Here is a 24,087-nt window from a genome sequence, read left to right as displayed (position 1 = left end):
GGGGGAGCGGAGGGGGAGCTGGTGTGCGGGTTGAAATGTCAGAGCGAGATCACAAGTAGGCAGAGAGGTAGGCGCAGACAGAGAGAGGAGGAAACAGCTCTCTGCAGATCAGAGAGCCCGATGCGGGGCTCAATCCCAGGACCCTGGAATCATGACCTGAGCTGAAGGCAGAGGCTTTAACCCACTGAGCCACCCAAGCGCCCCAAAATTGACTTAATTTATTTTAAAAGTCTTCTTAACATAGTTCCCCTTATGGGTCTAATAACTATAGCTGATCCTTGAACAATGCAGGGATTAGAGGTGTCAACCTAGCGCAGGGGAAAATCTGCATGTAACTTTTTGACTCCCCCAAAACTTAATAGCCCTACTGCTATTATTATTAGTCGGTTTCATTTCCGCTTAGGTCACGATCATTAGATCATTAGATCAAGCCCTGAGATGGGCTCTGCACTGGGCCTGGAGCCCGCTTAAGATTCTCCCTCTCTCTTCTTCTCCCTCTGCACATCTGCTCCCCTACTCTCTCTCTCTCTCAAAAAAAGGCGGGGGAGCGCCTGGGTGGCTCAGTCGGTGAAGTCTCCGCCTTCACCTCAGGTCATGATCCCATCCATGGTCCTGGGACCCAGTCCCATGTCAGGCTCTCTGGTCAATGGGGAGTCTGCCTCCTCTCCCTCTGCCGCTCCCCTGCTTGTGCTCTCTCTCTCTGTCAAATAACATCTTTTTTAAAAAAGGAAATCATAAGGAAAACACATTTATAGTTCTGTACTGTATTAATCGAAAATATCCACCTATAAGTGGACCCATGAAGTTCAAACCCATATTGTTCAAGGGTCTACTGTACTGTAATTCCAAAGAAGTGATGAGTGTATAAAGGATATTTCAAGAGGCCTCCATCAACTGCAATGTAATATGAAACCATCTTTGATTTCCATTGGTGACAAAGTCACAGGTACTGTTAATGCCACTACAGTTTGCTGCCTACGTTTGTAAATAAAGAAAGGGTTAAATTTCAGACAGTTTGATAATAACGAAGTTGCGATTTTTTTTCCCATCCAAGTTCATGTATTCTGTGAATTCTATCCATGGACCATTTGTGGACCCCAGGTTAAAAACCCTCACCTTAATCTACTGGTGCAAAACCGCTTGAGGTGACTGCAAATATACAGACAAGTTTTTGTTTTTTAAATGTGGAGGAAAAAAAAAACAAGAAAACGGGGATCATTAACATCCAAAACGTATGCCATTAGTTCCCATACATTTTGCAAAGTGGGTTAAAAGCCTGGCATTCCTAGCAGCCAAGGAAAAGCTTGTCCCGAACTTTCTCCGCTCGGACCTCGATTAGCAACCTCTTCCCTGGGCTTACCGGACCCTCCTAGGGCAGTCCCTGCCGCCCTCTCTTGCTTCCTCCATCATCGCCATCCCTTCCCGTCCAGCGCGGCCCGGCCAGATCAAGACAGGGCGGAGATGGGTGCTGCCGGGCCACCCCGGCGGAGGTTCGCCCTCCCGCCGCTCCCTCCCAAGCCCAGGACGGAAGGTCCTCGTACTCGGACGTGACGTCTCCCCCGCCCGCCCTGGACGTTAGCCCTGCCCGCTCTGCTCCCTCCGCCTTCGGGAAGGGCTCCCCCTGTGGCATCTACCACGGGCTGTGGGCCTCACCCACGAAGCACGGTGCCCTTAGCACACTGACAGGCTCCTGTGGAACGCACTTACGGAAGTGTTGCAAAGCGAATCCCTTTTCTCACCCACAGACCCGGTTTGCCAAATTCCCACGGCAGCGCGGATACGCGCGGGGGCGGAGCGGGGGATTTGGGCCTCTGGCTTTGGCTTCTAAGCTCCGCCCTCGGCTGCGTCTGCTAAATACGTCCTTCCGGCCTCTTCTTTCTTTCTCTTTTTCGTCGCCATCCTGCTGTGTGCGGCTTGCTGTTAATTGATCATGGTAAGTTCATCCGTTCCCATCGGCTCCGGGGTGGTTTCCCGAAACCTGAGGTCTCTGCGAGCTCGCCGGCGCCACACTCTGCGTCGAGGTGCGGGGGCCCTTTTAAAGCCTTTTTCCAGGGAAGGTCGAGTACGGCCACCGCTCCAGTCCGCGGGCCTGGCGGGAAGCTAGCAGGGGATCAAGGAGGGGCTGGCTAATCTGGCGATGCGAGGGCCGAGGGGTGGTGCTTTGTGCGCCGCCCCGGCTAGCAGGGCTTCCCACTGGCCTTCGCCCTTCTGGAGCGAACTGTGGTTCTGGGGGGGGGGGGGGGTGGTGTCCACTCCAGAAATCGTGGCCAGACAGTGGGGTGCCCGCCGCACGTGCCAGGCATCGAGAAGGGAATGGGGTCTGCTGGATTTTTGGAAGTTTTTTAAGGTGGCGCCCAGGATCATACCACGTTAGGAGCTTACGGGACTTGTTAGTCCTTTGTTCAGGGACTTAGCATCTCCCCGTGGAAGCACCTGGAAGGAGGGGTGCCGCGGTGTGGATCTGCGTGCCATTCGGGCGTTCTTAGTAAAATGCCAGCTGCGGACAATTGTGGTCGTGGGTTTTACCTGTGATCGTTTTCTGAGAAATTAAAATTGCTGTATGTTTCGAGGTATGGAGAGGGATCGGTATCTGGTTTTTTTAGTTGGCAGGAAATTTACAGCTGCTCTAGTGAGCTGGGAGACAAGGATGTAGTATTTGCCTTCTTTGTAATGGGCCCCTGTTATGCAAGGTGCAAGAGTGTGTTGGACCACGTTGGCCAGACTTGAGACTACCACTCCTGCCATTTCCGGATTGTACGGCAAACGGAGGAGCGGGAGTGGACGAGGATGGACTTGGATGACCCGGGCTCTTAAAGGCAGAAAATGAAATGAGAAATTGGGAAAGTCGTCCTTGAAAATATATTTTAATAGAGTAGAATTCATGCCAAAATGAGAAGGGGCGGGGAGACGCTTGGGTGGCTCAGTCGTTTAAGCGGCCCACTCTTCATTTGGGCTCCGGTCACGATCTGAGGGTCCTGGGATCCAGGCCTGCATCTGGCTCCGCCCTCAGCGAGGAATCGGCTCTGCCAGGGGACTGACTCCTCATGCCCCGCCCACTCGCTCGCTCTGGCGCATGCGCTCTCCGTGTGGTTAGCTAGCCCTGTTTTACATTGTGCACTGAAACTCCTTGACTTGCAAGCGCTAGATTGTTCTGGTTGACAAAAAGCTGTGTTCTTTTGAGAAAACCAAGTTCTCCAGCCATCCCCAATGGTTCTCTGGGTCCTGGGGTGACAGCAGGGACAACTGGAAGTTATCCTAGCCTTGGAGCATACATGACCTGGGTTTGGATTCCAGCTCTGTGCGTTAATATTCTGATTTGGGGTAGGTTACTTGCTTTCCTGACTTTTATTGCTGATTTTTACTCGAACAGTGGGGATTATGGTATCTGCCTGCAGAAGTTGTGAGGAACAGAGCAAAGGAAGGATGAGTTTAGCATTGAGAACGTTGGTTTTGGTATAGGTGAAGCATTCAGATGTTTGTGGATTGAGGGCATCTGACTTTGAATCTGTGGAGCAAGCTCTCGGTGTTGCTGTCTAAATTGATTACGTTTCCTTCCCAGTCTTCTCACAAGACTTTCAGGATCAAGCGATTCCTGGCCAAGAAACAAAAGCAGAATCGTCCCATTCCCCAGTGGATTCGGATGAAAACTGGTAATAAAATCAGGTAAGGACCCCCACAACCACCAGCTTGTTTTTGTGGTTGCTGTTGTATTTTAGTTTATTTTTAGCTAATTAGGTTTTTGGTGGGCAGCAAAGCAAGGTTTATTGAGTGATAGCAAAGTGATAGTACAGAGCTCCCGAGGAGGGAGGGGACCCGAGAGGGTTGCCCTGTGGTCGTTTTTACAACGTGCTTTCTCCATGTTTCTGTACAGCAGCCCAGGCCGCAGCTGGGATTCAGGGTAGACATGCCAGTATTTGTTAATTTCCTGTTGTTTTCAGTCTGTGCCAGAAGGTAAGGTGAAAGGCTGTCCTCCTTACTCATCACAGTGGGAAAGACCATGTTGCTCACTCAGTCCATCTTGAGGTGTTTATCTTTTTGAAAGATTGGGTGATTGCTCTCCACTGCAGAAGTAGTTGAATTGATGGTTTTGGGGGAAAGACATTATTCAAATGGCTACAGAGGGCCTGCAGGGTCACCTAGGCTAACAGGCAAAGCTAAACCTAAAACTCAGGTCTCCTGTGCGCCTTTCTGTGCGCCTTTCAGTCTCACTGCTCTCTGGGGGGCCAGGTGGACCTTGAGACAGGTCTCCAAAGAAAGAAAAATAAGCATCACAAAAATTGGTGGTATTTGCTCAAGGGCTTACATCCAGTGACAAGCCCCTGTGTGTTAAACACCTTCCAGAACTTGGATTGGTTTAAAATGAAGTAGTAGGGCGCCTGGGTGGCTCAGTGGGTTAGGCCTCTGCCTTCGCTCGGGTCATGATCTCAGGGTCTTAGGATCAGCAGGGAGCCTGTTTACCCCTTTCTCTCTGCCTGCCTCTCTGCATACTTGTGATCTCTCTCTGTCAAATAAATAAGTAAAATCTTTAAAAATAAAATAAAGTAGTAGATTTTTCTGGCTTTCCCAAATAAGTGAGCCCGAAAGACCACAAAGGAGGAGGAAGCAAATACTATTACCAAATTTTTATTTGAAAAGCCTTTTTGTTTAAGCTGAGACCATAGAGCGGGCCTAGCCAGTGGGTCCCTTTCACAAGATAGACTTGGAAGCTGAGGAATGCCAAGATCGTGACACCAATATGGACTCTGATTTGATTGAATTACAAGTCTAAGTGGGAATAGTTTGCTGGTGTGAAGACCAAGATGTGAATTTGGGGGCCTGTTTCCTTAATTCTTCTAGCTGGTTAAAAAGACAAGTGAAAATCACACCCTTTCACCTTCTAGGCCAGTTAGTTGCTGCCTTTCGTTACTGTATACTGAACACTGGCCTCTATCATTTATATTTATATTAATAGATTAGAACTGCAGCTGGATCTTAGAAAACCCCTGGCGTTGCCTTCAGAACGATGCTGAGAAAACCATTCGCTTGGCCAAATGGTTACTTTGGCAGCTCAGCCCTTGTATGCACATGATGGGTTTCTGTTGAGAATCAGCCATCCATAGTAAAGCCCTTTGATTTATTTAAAGATTTATTTATTTGACAGCGAGAGAGGGAACACAAGCAGGGGCAGAAGGAGAGGGAGAAGCAGGCTCCCTGCTATGCAGGGAGCCTGGTGTGGGGTTCGATCCAGGACCCCAGTATCATGACCCAAGCCAAAGGCATATGCTTAATGACTGAGCCACCCAGGCACCCTGTAAAGCCCTTTTTTTTTTTAAAGATTTTATTTATTTATTTGTCAGAGCGAGAGAGGGAGAGAGAGCGAGCACAGGCAGACAGAATGGCAGGCAGAGGGAGAAGCAGGCTCCCTGCTGAGCAAGGAGTCTGATGTGGGACTCGATCCCAGGACGCTGGGATCATGACCTGGGCCGAAGGCAGCTGCTCAACCAACTGAGCCACCCAGGCGTCCCTCTAAAGCCCCTTTTTAATGTGTTGGCGTGAACACCGGTTTCTCTGTCATACGCCCATCTGGTGTCCTTGGGTGTTGTGCGGTATGAAAAAAATGTGTGGTTAAAAGTATACAACTCGGGGTGCCTGGGTGGCTCAGTGGGTTTGAAGCCTCTGCCTTCAGCTCGGGTCATGATCCCAGTGTCCTGGGATGGAGCCCCACATCGGGCTTTCTGCTCAGCAGGGAGCCTGTTTCCTCCTCTCTCTGCCTACCTCTCTACCTACTTGTGATCTCTGTCTATCAAATAAATAAATAAAATCTTAAAAAAAAAAGTATACAACTCAGCCCCAGGAAACTGGCAACAGTTGAATGATCTTTCTGTTAAAGTCAGCTGTCTTGCAGCTTTTTAAAAGTGTATTGAGGGACACCTGGGTGGCTCAGTGGGTTAGGCCTCTGCCTTCAGTTCGGGTCACGATCTCGGGGTCCTAGGATCGAGCCCCGCATCGGGCTCTCTGCTTAGCGGGGAGCTTGCTTCTCCCTCTCTGCCTGCCTCTCTGTCTACTTGTGATCTCTCTCTCTCTGTCCAATAAATAAATACAATCTTTTAAAAAAAGTATTGAAAGCAGGTTGCAATTACAGTGCTTCCTTTTGTGGACGTACTGACATTATCCTGCTGAAAGAAAATCTGTGTCAGTCCTGTTTGATTTTGCCTTCATGAGGGTAAAGTCGTGACCGAGTGACATGGACAATTCTGAGGTAGCTTTAGAGCTGCAGATCTCTTGCTTTGATACTGAAATGATCGGGGGTGTTGATCTTTCATAAAGATGAATGTGGGGGCTTTTACTTGTGGGTGACCCATGGGTAGAAATGTTGCTTTGGATGAAGTTGGGGAGTGTTCGAAAGAAATGTGTCTGGGTCTAGCCCCCGGGTATGAATCCAAAGTAGGTGGGGGTACTGGTACTCTTGGGAGGGGCGAGAGCTTCCCCACGGGTCCAGTCTCCTTTAAGAACCAGTGTGTTTTCCTAGCCTGGAATCATTTTGAGAGGTAAAGATTTGAATTGATGAGTTCTTAAACACATCTAGCAAATCACTGTTTACTCTCCAGAGAGAGTGCCAAACCTGTTAGAGGAAGGGAAAATGGGACCCGTTGCCTTTGAAGGATTTTATGGTACTGACAAGGCAGGGTTTGTGGTGAATGGGGGCAGCGGAATTGAGGTCAGACTGCTCTTGTAACCAGCAGTGTCTTTCTGTGCAGGTACAACTCCAAGAGGAGGCACTGGAGGAGAACCAAGCTGGGTCTCTAAGGCATCCCACATCACACGATGTCACACCTAATGGGCACCACGTATTTAATTAAGCTACTTGAAGATCATGTGTTCTATTCCATCACCCTGTAAACACCTTTCTGCCAGGCCGATAGATACCACTTAATCAGTGAAAGATTTTTCTGTTACTATAGCTCTGCATCAGTCGGTTGCTTTGGTAATAAATGTGAGACCTTTGAGCTATACTGCTGTTGTGTTTCTGATTTGTGAAGTACTGAATTCCCCCTCCTGTTAGATCACCAGTGGAACTTTTCTGCAGTGATAGAAATGTCCCCTGATGACCAAGTATGTAAATTGTGGCTAGGGGGCACCTGGGTTGGCTCAGTGCCTTAAGCGCCTGCCTTAGGCTCCAGTCAGCTTCTGGGGAGGGGGGCAGGGGTCTCCTTGTCCCTCTGCCCCTCCCCCCACCCCACTCATGCTCTTTCTCAAACAAAATCTTAAAAAACAAAGCATGGCCAGTTTGAATAAAGAACTGACTTTTGAATTTTTATTTAATTTTAATTAAGATGCTCCATGTGGCTAATGGCTCTTAGACCTTGTGGGAAGTGAATATATGTGTTGTCATACCTGTGGGTGTAGCACATTCTTTTTTTCTTTTTTAATTTTTATAAAGATTTTATTTATTTATTTGACAGAGACCATAAGCGGGCAGAGAGGCAGGCAGAGACAGAGATGGGGAAACAGGCTCCTTACAGGGCTCAGTCCCAGGACCCCGGGACCACAACCCGAGCCAAAGACAGAGGCCCCAACCCTCTAAGCCACCCAGGTGCCCCGGTATAGTGCATTTTTAAATAACATCTTTATCTGCTGCTCTATGCCAGTTTTCTTTTACAAGTCTGTATTTGTACACTTGATCTTAGCCAAAAGGCTGAGAAGTAATACAAGTCTATAACTGTAGAACATAATAAACAACTCAAGCTAATTTGATTTTTAAAGTCAAAGTTTATTTGGTGATAATGAACTTTTTTTTTTTAAGATTTTATTTATTTATTTGACAGATCACAAGTAGGCAGAGAGGAGGAAGCAGGCTCCCCGCTGAGCAGAGAGCCTGATGCGGGGCTCGATCCCAGGACCCTGGGAACATGACCTGAGCCGAAGGCAGAGGCTTTAACCCACTGAGCCACCCAGGTGCCCCGATGATGAACATTTTTTTTTATAATAAAACTGTAGTAAAATACATTTGATAGTTGAAATATAAAGCATCATTCATGTACAAAACGTCGCAGGTAAAATTTAATTAGAACATTCATAGTTCACAAAAGTGCATATATTTTGTTGATTGCTGAGAACAATATAAATTTACTCAAGATACAGAACAAAATTCAGTTAGGCTTGTCTTGTACTATAAAATTCTATGTTGAACCCACTGATATCTCTGTTAAGGTACACTTGAAATAATTGATTCAGACTACCAATGAACCGACATTTTGTAGAACCAAGATCTGTTGGTTTTACAATACAACTAGTAATTATTTCACCAATCATTTAAATGAGAAATCTAGTTTAAACACCATGATATACACCCTTAGGATAATTAAAAAGCACTAGCAGCTTTGATTTCCATTTTCATGCATACACACAAGACAAGTCTGTATAGTTAAAATTTGAACAAAAAGTCAAACCCTGAAGTGTTTTTCCCCCAAGAGAAAAGTTCAGATATTAAAACTTGGTTAAAAAAAAAAAGTACATGGGGCGCCTGGGTGGCTCGATTGGTTGAACGACTGCCTTTGGCTCAGGTCATAGTCCTGGAGTCCCAGGATCATCTCCCTGCTCTGCGGGGAGTCTGCTTCTCCCTCTGATCTTAACCTTCTCATGTTCACTCGCTCTCTCATTCTCAAATAAATGAAATTTTTTTTTAAGATTTTATTTATTTGACAGATCATAAGTAGGCAGAGAGGCAGGCAGAGAGAGAGGGGGAGGCAGGCTCCCCGCTGAGCAGAGAGCCTGATGCAGGGCTCAATCCCAGGACCCTGGGATCATGACCCGAGCTGACGGCAGAGGCTTAACCCACTGCCAGGCGCCCCAAATAAATGAAATCTTTGAAAAAAAAAGTATGTGAAAGGATTTTTACTCAAAACGTCGAGCCTCTGCACCAACAAATGAAATTTGACCTACATGGTCACATTTTGCCGATGTAGAATCAAATTCCTATACCTCACAGAAGATTAAAGCTGGAATGCCATGAACAAATGGTGGTGTAGGAGTGGAAGAATTTGGGTGAATTCAACAAAAAGGTACATTGCATTACATAATGTGCAATTAATAGTTCAGTGATAATCTGTCTAGTGGTAATGTGAACAAAATAGGTATTCTGAGTCAAGTGACCTTTCAGTCCCAGACTTCTTCATCTTTACCATGGAGAGAAAATAACCAATTGCATAGCATGCAACTGTTACAAAGATACCCATTCTAGCCCTACCATAAAATGAGTAACTCCTAGAGAAGTAGCCATAAGCCACAGGAAAATTAATACTTCACACGGTCCCGGGTTTCTGTATACAGGCCTGTTGTACAGGGAAATCGGGTGAGGAATGGAAGTTAGCAGCCTTACCCTTCACTTGTTCTAAGTGGATGCATTGGAAACTAATAAATAGCCTCATAAAATTAATACCAATAAACTCCACCTGTCCAAGGTGAATATATATAATTTTTTTTGTTAAGTGTAGGCAGGGTTCCTAGAAATCCCATTAAGGAAAAAAATCAAGTATCTCATATAAAAAAGCCCTCAAGTTGTCCTGTGTGTAAAAATCTCTTAATTTGGGTGCATTTTAAAATCCAGAATGATGCCTACTGCTCAAATACATGAGAGTATAAAAGCACACCAACAAAACACACACCAGCAACAAAAGGAATGGTTGCCAATGATAAGGGAATGAGGGTGAGAGGAGATTAAGGGAGTCCCACATACTACCAGTTACAGAACTGCCTTTTGCAACATTTAAGTTACATGCACGTGGAATGAGACTAATGAGAGTAAATGTGAAAGCTGTAGGATGACAAGCTTTGAATTGAACGGCTGTTTGAGTTTCTTAATTCAGGAACCTGGCTTCAGTGCTTGATGACATAGGAAGCAACTCCCCAAAACAGGCAGTCGGTTTGACTTATTAGATGTTAGAGGAAAAAAAAGCATTTGAAGAAATTACTCATAACAATGAGCACAGAGGAACAACATAAAAAAAACCATAAACGTAGGAGCTGAGGTCCCCAAGCTACCAAAGGACAGAATCAGTCTTCTTCACATTAGAACTTAAAAAAAAAAAAATAGGTATGGGGCATCTGGGTGGCTCAGTGGGTTAAGCCTCTGTCTTCAGCTCAGGTCATGATCTCAGGGTCCTGGGATTGAGCCCCGCATCGGGCTCTCTGCTCCGCGGGGAGCCTGCTTCCCCCTCTCCTCTTTCTGCCTGCCTCTCTGCCTACTTGTGATCTCTGTCAAATAAATAAATAAAATCTTTAAAACAAATAGGTAAAGGGAATGCTAACTGGGCTCCGCACAGCTGGTTAAATATGGCAATGACAACCACTTCGAACGGAAAAGATCTGGTCCTCTCAGTTCTGAGAAAGTGCTCTGACCCAGTTCTGCAGAGACAAATAGCGAAAGCACATAATTTCATGAGCAAAGGCCCCTTTAAGACAAACCTCTGACAAACCAAAGTTTGTATTAACAATGATCAAACTACTGCTTTAGTAACATTTTAAGCTTGCGATTTTATTTTTCTCATGCCTACTGGAGGTCTCCGGTTCAGAGGTACATATACTTTAAACTAGCCTGATTTACAAGTCCCTGCGGCATCCTTACTCCAAGGACATTCGGACAAAGGTTTCATAGTGTTATGATCGTTCCATCTTCTAAGAGTTTTTGATCTGGAGCATGTGTTTCTCTACTTCTGCCACTTGCTACAGGTGCTAAGCTTACTTCATTAGAAGGGATAAAACCATTCTGTCCAGACTCAGAATTGAGTTCTGTTTATGGTAATGATTCGAGGCTCTCAGTATTAGGAACTGCTTTAGGAATCTGCTGCGGCACTCTGTTACCTTCAATAATGTCATCCTCATCACTGACCCCATCCTCTGGCTTAAAGCTCAGTTCTACCTACTGGGGTAGCCCAGGAGACTGTTCTCTTGGATGGGCCAGAGCTGCCGATGTCTGACTGTTCCAAACAACAGTATTCCTCTCGTTTGTGGGTCTCACGGGTATAACGAGGTTGTGGCTGTTGGCAATCATCATGTCTGTTACTTGATCAAGACTCTTCTCTGAAACTTCTATGCTGTTAACTACTAAAACTTCATCATTAACAGCTAATAGTCTTGTGCTTTGAGCCAGATGTAGTCTGGATATAAAGATCCCTGGGACCTTCTCTAAGCCATGTGATGTGACCGTGACACTGGAGCCATCTGGATGTAGAATCCCTAGGGCTTCTCAGTGCCCTATTTGTAAAGACGAACCCTACAATGTGTTTCTTGGAGAATATCCACGTCTGTAAAAGAAGACACAGGTCTAAAGTCTTGGGGCATACCAATGACTATATGTGGTTTTTTTCTGTGGTTGTCAGGATGCAGTAGATTGGTTAAAACATTATTCATCGGGACGCCTGGGTGGCTCAGTTGGTTAAGCAGCTGCCTTTGGCTTGGGCCCTGATCTCAGGGTCCTGGGATCAAGTCCCACACCGGGCTCCTTGCTCAGCAGGGAGCCTGCTTTTCTCCCTCTGCCTGCTGCTCCCCGCGCTTGTGTGCACTCTCTCTTTCTGACAAATAAATAAATAAAATCGTAAAAAAACAACAACAACATTCTTCTTTATTAGTGTGCCTGTACCAAAGGCACTGTAGTCTGCTTATTAATATTTCTGTATAAAAATCTTAAGCAGTGAATTGGCCATTGAGACAGCTTTGTGATAATTATCATCATTATTTCTAGGTAGTAAGTCTCCATGGATGTCTGTGTAGCCTACTAAAACGTCAACATTGGGGGGGCACCTGGGTGGCTCAGTGGGTTAAAGCCTCTGCCTTCGGCTCGGGTCCTGATCCCAGGGTCCTGGGATCGAGCCCCGTGTCGGGCTCTGCTCAGCGGGGAGCCTGCTTCCTCCTCTCTCTATCTGCCTGTCTCTCAGCCTACTTGTGATCTCTATCAAATAAATGAATAAAATCTTTAAAAAAAATCAACATTGGGTATCTTTTTTTTTTTAAAGATTTTAAGACTTTATTTATTTATTTATTTGTCAGAGAGAGAGAGAGAGAGAGAGTCAACTCGAGTGCACAAGCAGGCAGAGCAGCAGGCAGAGGTGGAGAGAGAAGCAGGCTCCCTGCCAAGCAAGGAGCCTGATGAGGGACTCGATTCCAGGACCCTGGGATCATGACCTGAGCCGAAGGCAGCGGCTTAACCGACTGAGCCACCCAGGCGCCCCTAACATTGGGTATCTTATGAAAATGTTGCAGTAACCTGTAAAACTCAAATTCTCCAGGCTTTTTTTTAATCTTTCCAGTGAAAACTGATGAAATTCAGCTCCAGACTTGCCTTTCACCTCCGTGGAGCCCAGGCAGCCACTGCCCAGCCCTGGCCGGTGGCAGTGGTTCACGCTGAGGCCTGGTCACCCTTCGTGACCGCAGAGAGCAGGGAGCGGGTGCACGGCTGGCGGGCTGGGGACATGCCACCCCACATGCTGGAACCAAGGGGTGGACTAATGCCAGTCTTTTTTTTAGATTTTGTTTATTTATTTGACATAGAGAGACAGCGAGAGAGGGAACACAAGCAGGGGGAGTCAGAGAGGGAGAAGCAGGCTTCCCGCCGAGCAGGGAGCCCGATGCGGGGCTCAATTCCAGGACCCCGGGATCACGACTCCAGCCAAAGGCAGATGTCCAACAACTGGGCCACCCAGGCGCCCCCACGGGTCTTCAAAACAAGTAGGAATCCTCTGAATGGGGGGTTATCAAACTGGTCTGTCTGGTCTTGCAGAGCCTGTGAACTAAATTTCTGCATCTTTAAATGGTTGAGAGAAATCAAAAGACCATTTTGGCATTTACTAAATCTAAAATTTACTGGGCGTTTATGTGTCAAGCACTGTTCTAGGTACCTGGGAGCAGCTGGTAGATAGACACCTGTATGTCAGGCTGGTAACAGGCTACCACGGAAGCCAGAACAAACGTCTAGAAAAGGTGGGAAGGGAAACAAAGTTTCCTAATTATGTGTGGAATGAAGGTGAAACTATAGCAAGAGAAAGTGGGGAATCCAGTTTGGGGGCAATCCTATATCTGGTTTGTAGGGACCCCGTGCTGGGCGTAGCGGAGGCAACGAGTGGTAGGCGTGGCATGGCACAGGGCTCCCCAGCCTAGCACCCCGTTAGCAGGCTCTGATGACCATAACCCTTAAGGACCAGTGATGACCAGAAATTGGAAGAGTGAGCTACAGTATACCAACTCACCAACCTAGGAACCTGGGAGCTGTGGCTGTGTGGATGGCAGTAAGTGTCAGCCTGTGACAAGTGTCCACAGGGCCAAAGCGGAGGGTCTTGGTCTGATCAGCAGTTATGGCATGTGATGTTTTGGAATATTAAAAATACCTTCGCCTCAGGGTGCCTGGGTGGCGCAGTGGGTTAAAGCCTCTGCCTTCGGCTCAGGTCATGATTCCAGGGTCCTGGGATCGAGCCCCACATTGGGCTCTCTGCTCAGCAGGGAGCCTGCTTCTCCCTCTCTCTCTGCCTGCCTCTCTGCCTGCTTGTGATCTCTGTCTGTCAAATAAATAAATAAAATCTTAGAAAAAAATACCTTCACCTCACTCTTCAGAGGAGGCTGGGACAGGGCAAAGGTGGCACTGATGCGGAGGGAGCTTCCCTACGGACCTTACGTAGCTAGTGTTGGAAATGAGAGGGGGAAACGGTGCGGACAGGAGGGTGGGCTGCTTGTGCAAAACGGGTTACTGTTGAGCCTGGGAGGTGGTTCTGGTTCCCGCGGCCTCTCCCTAGCTCGTCCACCTGCCCATGTTCCATTTCCCAGATGGGAGGGATGAGATCGGTTCCTGAGGAGGAATACTGGGAGCTTGAGACATTTAAGATCCACACTGACAAACCGCAAGAGGTAGGGTGCTCGGATTTAGCAAGACGTGGGGTTGACCCAGTGTTGCTGCTGCCTACCCCTCCCCGGAGCTGGGATCTGAACCCTGCCCTTCCTTTGCTGGCTGTAAGCCTCAAGAAAACAAGAGGGCTGGGGAGTGAGCAGGATTGAAGTTTCGGGGTGCATCTGTCCCCCGCCGATGTGAGTGACATGCTGGGTAAAGCTAAGGAAAAGAGCCCGTTAGTGCGGGGGCAGATGGTCAAGGGAGAAGTCAGGTCGGGGCTCGGCGTCTGCCTCTACATCGATGCCACTTCCCTTCCAGTTCCAGGATTCTGATTTGGAGTATATGAACCCCTCAAGGGCAACATGAGAGTGACAGTCCCGGGCCCTGCACCCAGCTCCCTCCCTGTGCCAGCTGTGCAAACTTGATCTCGTGAGAGACTTACCCAGGGGCTCCTGGGTGGCTCAGTCGGTGAAGTGTCTGCCCTGGGCTCAGGTCATGATCTCAGGGTCTGGGATCGAGTCCCGCATCGGGCTCTCTGCTTGGCGGGAAGCCTGCTTCTCCCTCTCCTGCTTCCCCCTCTTGTATTCCCTCTCTCACTGTCTCTCTCTCTCTCTCTCTCTCTCTCTCTCTGTCAAATAAATAAATAAAACCTTTAATAAAATAAAAAGAGAGAGACTTAGCCAAAATCATTCCTATGTTGGGTTTGTAAGGACTGAAAATGTCTATAAAAGATCTGTGGTACCGAGTGTTCTCCCATTGTACTGGTTCGAGAAGGTTCTGCAACTCTCATTCCTGCCAGTCTAGCAGCTAAAATTTTGAGTGCTTAAGCTGCCGGCTAGCTGCTGTTAGCAGGAATGGCAATGAGAACCAGATTGGACGGAGTGAAATGTTAACTGTTAACACTTCACCGGACCTCTTCTAGGCCAGGGACATGAACGTCCAGCCCCTGCCCATGCAAAACCCTGAGGAGTGTTTGGGCAACCAGAGCCCAGTGTGGCCTGAAAGAGTACTGCGGTGAGCGCCGCATGCAGCTGTTAATGTGCCTGTGTCCCTCGTCTGTGCAGGTCTGGGAAAGAGGGAGAGATGGCAGCAGACCTTCATCTGGGAGAACGGACTGGCCTGACCGAAATAAATGGTTTGACAGTCATCCTTCACTGGGAGCAATTCTGTGGCTTGCAGCCTTCCCTGCCCCTCCCAGGGGACATTTGACAATGTCTGACGTCTTGGCTTACGACAGTGGGAAGGAAGGTGTCACTGACAGGTCGTGGGTAGAGGCCCGGGATGCCGCTAAACATCCTTCCATATGGGGCGCATGGGTGGCTCAGTTGGTGAGGTGTCTGCCTTCAGCTCGGGTCACGGCCTTGGAGTCCTGAGATGGAGCCCCACATCGGGCTCCTTCCCTGGTGGGGAGTTGGTTTCTCCCTTTCCTTCTGCCCCCCAACTCATGTTTTCTCTCTCTCTCTCTCTCTCTCATAAATAAATAAAATCTTTAAGACAAAAACATAAAAAACCATCCTTCAATGCACCAGGCATTCCTCCACAGCAAAGAAGCAAAGAATTGTCGGACCCCAAAGGTCAAAAGTGATGAGTCTGAGAAATCCTGGCTTACGAGCATGGCAGCCAGCCTCAGGGAGCTTTAGGAAACACAGGTACTGCTCAGCACACCACTCCCCTTTTCCACCACTTCACACTCCTTGTGGGGTCAAGTCTTCAAAGGGCCCCAAAGAAACACAGCACGGTTCCTACCCCCTCTTCACTCTAAGCTGGATCCAGCCACACTGGCCTCTTCGTCTCCCGGAGCCCCAAGCTCCACCCTGCCTCAGGGCCTTTGCACATGCTATCCCCCCATAGGGAATGTTCTCCCTCTTCACCTGGTGAAACTCCCATTTGTCCTTCGGGTCTCAGCCTACTTTCCACCTCTGCAGAGACACGTTCCCTGACTCCCTGCTCTCTCCCCTCTATCCATCTGGGTCCTTCTCCTTAGTACCTCTGCAGTCGGCCTGTAGGTGTCCTTCAAACTGTCTCTGTGAAGAAAATGAGTGCGGTTCATTCTCTGCCTCCCTCCCTAGACCGGACTCTACAAAGGCAGCGATGGATCTGCCCTGCTCTGCGGCAGATTGTTCTCACCTAACCCCACATTTGACACAAAGGAGGGGCTCTGGCAGTGTCCGGAGCCAGCCAGTGGATGAAGGGGGGTAACAGGCATGGAAGGGAGCGAGAGCAGTACAAACTGGGGGCCTGAACACATAGACCAGGAGTCAGGGCACCGTGACTTGCCTGGGGACTTGGGGAAGGCCTCAGCCAGGTTCCCAGGGGGACACACTGGGAGCCCAGCCCTCTCTCCCCAGCCCCCACCATGCACGCGCAGCGGGTAGGTGGCTGGAGTATGAGGCGCTAGCGAAAGGACCTGGAGAAGGGGGCCTGGCGGACATGGCACTGTTCATACCACTCACTGTCTGGGAGGAGGACCTCCTTTGCCGCAGCCACGGGCACCCGAAACTTGGTCCCTGTCAAGGCCACTTGGGGCTGCGCGGGGGAAGCTGCTGGAACAGCCAGAGGGACTTGGCTCTCACTCAGCCTGCCCTGAAATGCAACTGTTCTCTTGATCAATTTGAACGATTTAGATTCCAGCAGAGCGGATAATGCAGAGAGTTTAGCGAGGCTCCAGAAAGACAGACATGCACAGAACAGTAGTGGGGAGGGAAATGTTGGAAAAGCAGACCCAGGAAGCAAAGACCCAGCTGCGCAGGCCAGACCCAAGTCAGTTCTGAGAAGAAGCAAAGAAAACGGGAAAATTTTAAATTTAACACCTTCCCCCCCCACCAACCAATCTGGAATTACAGGCTATTTTTAAAATTCTATTAAAATATTACATACAGGGGGCGCCTGCGTGGCTCAGTGGGTTAAAGCCTCTGCATTCGGCTCAGGTCATGGTCTCAAGGTCCTGGGATGGAGTCCCGCATCGGGCTCTCTGCTCAGCAGGGAGCCTGCTTCCTCCTCTCTCTCTGCCTGCCTCTCTGCCTACTTGTGATCTCTGTCTGTCAAATAAATAGGTGAAATCTTAAAAAAATATATTACATACAGGGGCGCCTGGGTGGCTCAGTTGGTTGAGCAGCTGCCTTTTTTGGCTCAGGTCATGATCCCGGGGTCCTGGGATCAAGCCCCGAGTTGGGTTCCCTGCTCAGCTGGGAGTTTGCTTCTCCCTCTGCCCTTCCCCTGCTGCTCATGATCTCTCTCTCCTAAAAAAATAAATAAAATCTTAAAAATATATATATATATACACACACATATGTATATATCATACAAAAAGGTGCACATATCTATTATAAGTGTATAGCTTGATAAATTTTCACAGGGTGAATTCAATGGTTCACCACCATCCAGGTCAGACAACAGAACGTGATCAGCATCCCAGAAGCCCCTCCTTGGGCTCCTTTGCAGGCACGATCACCCCCAAATGTAACCACTGTCCCAACAGCTAACAGCAGAGGGTAGTGTTGCCTATGCTTGCATTTTATATGAATGCAATAATTACCTTTGTTTTGCTCATTCACCATCATATGAGATTTTGTTACTGTGTGCAGTTGTGGGTGATTCATTCTCATTGCTGTACAGTATATTAACCTTAAAAGTAAAGCTCAGGGGCGCCTGGGTGGCTCAGTCGGTTAAGCGGCTGCCTTTGGCTGGGTTAAGCCACTGCCTTCATGATCCCAGGGTCCTGGGATTGAGCCCCGCGTAGGGTTCCCTGCTCAGCGGGGAGCCTGCTTCTCCCTCTGCCCATCCCCGGCTTGTGCACACCGTCCAAGTAAATAAAATCTTAAAAAAAAACTTATGACACCAACAAAAATGAGTTTATTCAGGAACAGCAGATTATTGCATTTCAGGACACGCAAACCAAGGCAAAAGCAGCAAACAAAGGAGGCTCTTTGGAAGAGGAAAGGAGAGAGTTGGGAGAGGCTGTTATAAACGAACAAGTCCGTTGGAGGAAACTGGGAATTCAGAGTGTGGTGGTTTTTCATTGGCTGAACTATGCCAGCTGCTCATTGGCTTGGCAAGGAGAAAATCATTCTTCCTCCTCTTTTCGGGGGTCAAGTGTGGGCTTCTTCCTGCTGTGGTCTGCAGTTGACCGTGAATGGTGGGGCATGGGAGCTCGCCTTTCTGGCCTCCTGACTCCATTTTATTCTGATTATTTTTATTTTTATTTTATTTATTTTTTAAAAGATGTTATTTGTTTATTTGACAGAGAGAAAGCCAAAGAGAGAACACAAGCAGGCAGAGCGGGAGAGGGAAAAGCAGGCTCCCCGCTGAGCAGGCAGCCCCATGCGGGGGCTCGATCCCAGACCCCCGGATCATGACTTGGGCCGAAGGCAGAGGCTTAATGACTGAGCCACCCAGGCACCCCTATTCTGATTATTTTTTTTAATTGTGTATTTATTTTGAGAGAGAGAGCGAGGGCAGGGCAGAGGGGAAAGGGGGGGAGAGGGAGAAAGAATCAGAAGCAGACTCCATCCTGAGTGAAGAGCTCATGGTGGGCTCAACCTGGGGCTCAGTCCCCCCACGTGGAGATCATGCCTGAGCTGGAACCAAGAGTCAGCGTCTTAACTGGCTGAGCCAGCCGGGCGCCCCTCCTGACTCCATTTTAAATGAGGTTTCCTTTTATCAGTTTTCACAAGTGTTCCAGCATGTGAAAAAAAAAAACAACAACCACAATTTATTTCCCCCATTTTCCTCTTGATAGGCATTTGGATAGTTTCCGGTTTGGGGCCTTTATAGAGCTGCTGCGAACATCTTGGTGCATATCTTTTGTTGAATACGTGTATGCATCTCATTACGCACGATTTAATTTTCATTTTATACTTCTCAGGATGTATAGACCTAACAAAAATATTTTTATAATGAGAAGGAAGCTAATTAAAATTTCTATGAGATACATGTGTTTATAATCAGAAAAAAAATTTCTTTTTAAAGAACAGGGAAAGTGGGGCGCCTGGGTGGTGCAGTGGGTTAAAGCCTCTGCTTTCGGCTTGGGTCATGATCCCAGTGTCCTGGGATCGAGCCTCGCATTGGGCTCTCTGCTCAGCAGGGAGCCTGCTTCCCTTCCTCTCTCTCTGCCTGCCTCTCTGCCTACTTGTGATCTCTGTCTGTCAAATAAATTAAAAAAAAATTAAGAGAAAAATAAAATAAAGAACAGGGAAAGTAAACAACTTTCGGGGTTCGAATGGAGCCATTCACATATGTAGCTTTTTTTTTTTTTTGGTAGTGGGGGCCTTAACACAAGCCTTCGAAGGTGTTTTGTGGAACCCAAGGGCAGGGGACAGCCAGGCTTCGAGAAGAACTAGAACCAGGGTGTTGCAAGCCATTAAGAAGCCAGGCAGGCTGTTCTCCCTCTGGGGCCTTTCTTTCAGCTTCTTTCTGAACATCCACTTTGCTCTTGTCCCTCATGGCAGAACCGTTCCCCCCGTTTCTCTTAGAACAAAGCCAAACGTGGCATCCACTGTGTCTCTCTGGGAATCTCTGAATCCCAACAGCGAGATCACGAGACGGTGAGCCTGACTGGCCCAGTCAAGAATCAGTCAACTCTGGATGGGGGGCTGCGTCCTGGGGAAGCACGACTGCCCAGTTGGGTGGACTGGTGCCTGGAGAGAGGGGACCTGCCCCAAGAGCATCCCTCAGCTCCAAGCTAGGAGCAAGACCCCTGTACACTAGTCCTGGTGTTGCTTCCAGCAATATCTTCCTTCTCTGGGCCTCTGTCCTCTTCTGGCTGCTTCTCTTCACCCAGGGCTTTCTACAGTTCTTCATGGTGAGTTCTGTTTAAGTTTCCTTTGCTGTGTGTATTTTCAGAAGTCCCCACGAATACCGAGATGTGGGAAAGATGACATGTCAAGTAAACAAGAGGGACTCCTGAAGTAAATTAGACAAGCTTATGCGCTGTGGGATTTGAAGAAGACATATCCTTTTGACCTTAGACCAAATTCTTCGTTTGGGCCACAAGGCCAGTTGGAAGTTCAAGCTAGAATAAAATGTTACTTCTCTTCAGAGACTCGGGGATGAGTCCCGCATTCTTATCTGGAGCTGCTTATTCTGGAAGAAGCCCTAGTGACTGCCTTATATGCCACAGCCTGGCATCTGAGTCCTGTGAAACACGTATTTGTTTGTTTGGTTGGTTTTTGTTTTCTTTTTAAAGATTGTATTTATTTATTTGACAGAGGGAGCGAGCGTGCACAAGCAGGGGAAAGGGTGAAGGGAGAAGGGAAAGGGAGAAGGAGCCCAGTGGAGCCCGACATGGGGCTTGATCCCAGGACCCTGGGATCATGACCTGAGCAGAAGGCAGACTCTTAACCAACTGAGCCACCCAGGCGCCCCTGAGACATGTATTTTGATGGGTTCTAAACAGCACATGATAGAGGAAACTTGTTAGATTGCTGTCAATTCATTATTGTGGTTGTGTTTGAAAACATGTTTTAAAAGATTTTATTTATTTATTTGAGAGAGAGAGAGCATGAGCAGAGTGGGGGAGGGGCAGAGGGAAAGGGAGAGGGAGAAGCAGGCTCCCAACACAGGACTCAGTCCCATGACCCCCGGGACCATGACCTGAGCCGAAGGCAGACGCTTAATGGACTGAGCCACCCAGGCGCCCCTTGTTTGAAAACATTTTAAAAAACACAGTAACCATAGGGGAAATTGCATGCAGGACATAGGGAAACTCTCTGTAATATTCTTGCAACTTCTCTGTAAATCTAAGGCTATTTGAAAATAAAACATTTGTCTAAAAATAGAATGAAGTAGGGGCACCCAGCTGGCCCAGTCAGTAGAGCGTGCGACTCTTGATCTCAGGGGTTGTGAGTTCAAGCCACATGTTGAATATAGAGATTACTTAAAAAACATCTTCACAAAAAAAGCATGCATTTTAAAGTGTGGTGCTCAAGGAAGCATGCTGATGGGGAAGTGAGTTCCTGGTGTGTTTACAAATCACCAAAAGCTGTTGAGGTCCACAGACGCTGTCTACACCATGAACACTTACCTTAAGGTTGTGCCGGCAAAGATTGTTTCCCCATTGGCTGACAGAGAAAAGGCACTATTTGCAGGCTGTCTGTGTCTGGTCTTAGTAGAAACCTCTGTGTAAGTGTTTTGGTTAATTGTGTGGGAGCAGCGGAAGAATACAGAAAGCTCATGGAGCTTTGCTGCTGGGCAGGTCTGGGTTCACATCATCTGCCTTTTGCTGGCCAGCTGGATGACTTAGGGGAGTTACTTAACCTCCCTGAGGACACGTGAAGTGGGGGTTAATCATGTTGTGTTACAGACTTGCTGTGACAATTATGGTGTGTCAAAAATACCTGTCTATTGTTGGGACTTAGGAAATGGTAACAGCTTATCTTTAAGTTCTTGGAGTAAATCTGTAACCAATATTTTTTCTTCTTTGTCTTTCTCTTCTCTTCCCTTTTCTTCCCTTCCCTTCCATTCCCTTTTCTTTCTTTCACTTCCCTTCCCTTTTCTTTCTTTCTTCCTTCCTTCCCTTCCTTCTCTTCCTTCCTTTCCCTTTTCTTCCCTTTTCTTTCTTTCCTTTCCCTCCCCTCCCCCCCTCTCTTCCTCTTCCTTTCCCTTCCCTTCTCCTCCCTTCCCCTCCCTTCCCCTCCCTTCCCTTGCTTCCTTCTTTATTTTTATTTTTTTAAAAGATTTTATTTATTTATTTGACACAGAGAGAGATCACAAGTAGGCAGAGAGGCAGGCAGAGAGAGAGAGGGGGAAGCAGGCTTTTCGCGGAGCAGAGAGCCGATGTGGGGCTCGATCCCAGGACCCTGGGATCATGACCTGAGCCGAAGGCAGAGGCCCAACCCAATGAGCCATCCAGGCGCCCCATCCTTCTTTATTTTTTGACTGCCTTGGGGAGGGGACAGACACTTTCCATCTTTGTAGGCAGTTAACAGAAAGCTCACACTGCTGCAGATTCTTAGGAGCAAACTGAAAACTAAAAACTGAAAGTGAATGAATAATAAATAAGCTGCTATAAGACTCCCTAATTTATGGAAGGAGTGGAAGTCTGGAGCCCAGCATTATTAGGAAACAGTAAAGGGTCCCAAGAAGATGAGGATGTTCATCTCCAAATAGGAAATGTCAAGAATACCATTCACTCATGTACCAAATATTTATAGAACATCTACACCTGTCAAGCAGTATGCTGCCTGCTGGGGACACAGTGGAGAATAGGCCCGGCATAGACACTGTACTGGGATCCCAGTTTAGTCCAGAAGACACACACACACACACACACACACACCCCTGCAAGTTTCTTGATTTAATACTTGTGTGCAACACATACTCATATTTTTATTTTACTCTATTTCATTTAAAAATATGTTTCATAATCCATTAATAGGTTGCATCCACAATTTGAAAAACATTGATCTAGTCAGGGAAATAGACATGCAGACAGTTAATCATACAGTGTTGTAAGTGCAGTGACAGAGAAGCATTCCCAGGCGACAAGGGAAGTATTCTGAACTCACATATTTTATTTTATTTTTTAAAGATTTTATTTATTTGACAGACAGAGAACACAAGTAGGCAGAGAGGCAGGCAGAGAGAGAGAGAGGAGGAAGCAGGCTCCCTGCTGAGCAGAGAGGCCGATGAGGGGCTCGATCCCAGGACCCCGGGATCATGACCCGAGCCGAAGGCAAAGGCTTTAAACCACTGAGCCACCCAGGTGCCCCTGAACTCACATATTTTAAATTCAAAGGTCTGGTTAAGGCTGGTGCCAAAACATTGTATGTCCCTAGTGAGAGATACATTTTTTATCCTTTTTTCCACGTTTACATTTTTTTATCTTTAATCACCAAAGTGACATTCCTATGTTTATAATATGCATATAACCATATATTTTGTATGTAATTTGGGGATCCCAGAATGGTAGGATTTTATACAAATAAAAGCTTTCTGCTTTAAAAGCTTTTCACTGACGTTTCAAAGAACACTAGAGACGTTACATTTTTTCATTATCTATCACTGGGTAACAAACTATCCCAAAACTTAGTGGCCTAAAACATTTTGTTTCCATCATCATTTTGTGGGTCAGGAACTTGTACAGGGCCTTGGCTGGATGTTGGGGAGAACAGGGACTGGGGGATCCACTCCCAGGATGGCTTCCTCACTTACGTTGAGAAGGAAAAATCTCCTCTACCATTCAAAGTTCTTCTGGCTGGACTAAGAATTGTCTTGATATGAAACAGATTGACAAGGAAAAATCAAATTTAATTATGTATTATGGGGAATCCACATAAATGTGAGTGATTCCAAAGACAGGTAAAATGAGGTATGGGGTGCCTGGGTGGCTCAGTCGTTAAGGGACTGCCTTCGGCTCAGGTCATGATCCCAGGGTCCTGCTCAGTGGGGAGCCTGCTTCTCCCTCTCCCTCTGCCTGCTGCTCCTCCTGCTGTGCTCTCTCTCTCTCTGTCAAAATAAATAAATAAATAAAATCTTTAAAGAACAAAACAAAACAAGGTATATATATCATCCTGAACTAAGGAGAAGAGGGTAGGGGCCTGGGACTTCAAAGGGAAGGGAAGCAACTCACAAGAAGATAGAAAGGAGTTAATGTCTGGTAAACAAGTATTTGCTAGGCCACCCAGAAACAAGGGGACACAGAACTTGCATAAAACAGGCCTCGCTAGGTGCTTCCTTGTCTACCATACTTAGTTCATATTACACTGTAGTTATCTATGGTGTTAGCTCTCTTTCTGGGGCAGGTTCTCCATTCAAATTTTTTTTAAGATTTTTTATTATTTATTTATTTGACAGAGAGAGATCACAAGCAGGCAGAGAGGCAGGCAGAGAGAGAGAGAAGCAGGCTCCCCGCTGAGCAGAGAGCCCAGGACCCTGGGATCATGACCCGAGCTGAAGGCAGAGGCTTTAACCCACTGAGCCACCCAGGGGCCTCTTATCCAAATTCTTTTAGGCAGTTGGGGGGAAGGTCCGAGTTTCTTCCTGAGTCTTTTGGGCCTTGATTATCTTCAGCTTAAAATAATCTGTGTGCAGGGTGCCTGAATGGCTCAGTGGGTTCAAGCCTCTGCCTTTGGCTCGGGTCGTGATCTCAGGGTCCTGGGATCGAGCCCCGCATCGGGCTCTCTGCTCAGTGGGGAGCCTGCTTCTCTCTCTCTCTCTCTCTCTCTCTCTCTCTGCCTGCCTCTCTGCCTACTTGTGATCTCTCTGTGTGTCAAATAAATAAATAAAATCTTTAAAAA

At 47.4% G+C, this 24,087-nt stretch overlaps 1 protein-coding gene, 1 non-coding gene and 1 pseudogene across 2 annotated transcripts; 2 read left to right on the top strand and 1 right to left on the bottom strand.

The window, feature by feature from the left end:
* Positions 1–1,879: 1,879 nt before the first annotated feature.
* RPL39 (ribosomal protein L39) lies at positions 1,880–6,907 on the top strand. The gene is made up of 3 exons (XM_032882284.1): positions 1,880–1,933; positions 3,560–3,663; positions 6,738–6,907. Exons 1-3 carry the CDS (start codon positions 1,931–1,933, stop codon positions 6,784–6,786), a joined length of 156 nt encoding a protein of 51 aa, XP_032738175.1. The 5' UTR covers positions 1,880–1,930; the 3' UTR covers positions 6,787–6,907.
* LOC116882167 lies at positions 6,102–6,233 on the top strand. The gene has a single exon (XR_004385566.1). It is a non-coding gene; the product is annotated as a small nucleolar RNA SNORA69 (small nucleolar RNA).
* A 3,369-nt stretch (positions 6,908–10,276) lies between the features above and the next one.
* Positions 10,277–17,409, bottom strand: LOC116882131 (annotated as a pseudogene).
* Between the last annotated feature and the right edge of the window lie 6,678 nt (positions 17,410–24,087).

This window comes from Lontra canadensis, unplaced genomic scaffold (genome assembly GCF_010015895.1).
Source record: "Lontra canadensis isolate GAN:19392208 unplaced genomic scaffold, GSC_riverotter_1.0 scaffold81, whole genome shotgun sequence".
Classification (NCBI taxonomy): Eukaryota; Metazoa; Chordata; class Mammalia; order Carnivora; family Mustelidae; genus Lontra; species Lontra canadensis.
The sequence above is the reverse complement of the archived record's forward strand: the minus strand, read 5'-3'. Positions and strand labels throughout refer to the sequence as shown.

Bases quoted from the DNA above. Each gene is read 5' to 3' on its own strand.
- RPL39 (XM_032882284.1), top strand. The intron at 3,664-6,737 runs GTAAGGACCCCC...CTTTCTGTGCAG, and splicing joins AAAACTGGTAATAAAATCAG to GTACAACTCCAAGAGGAGGC.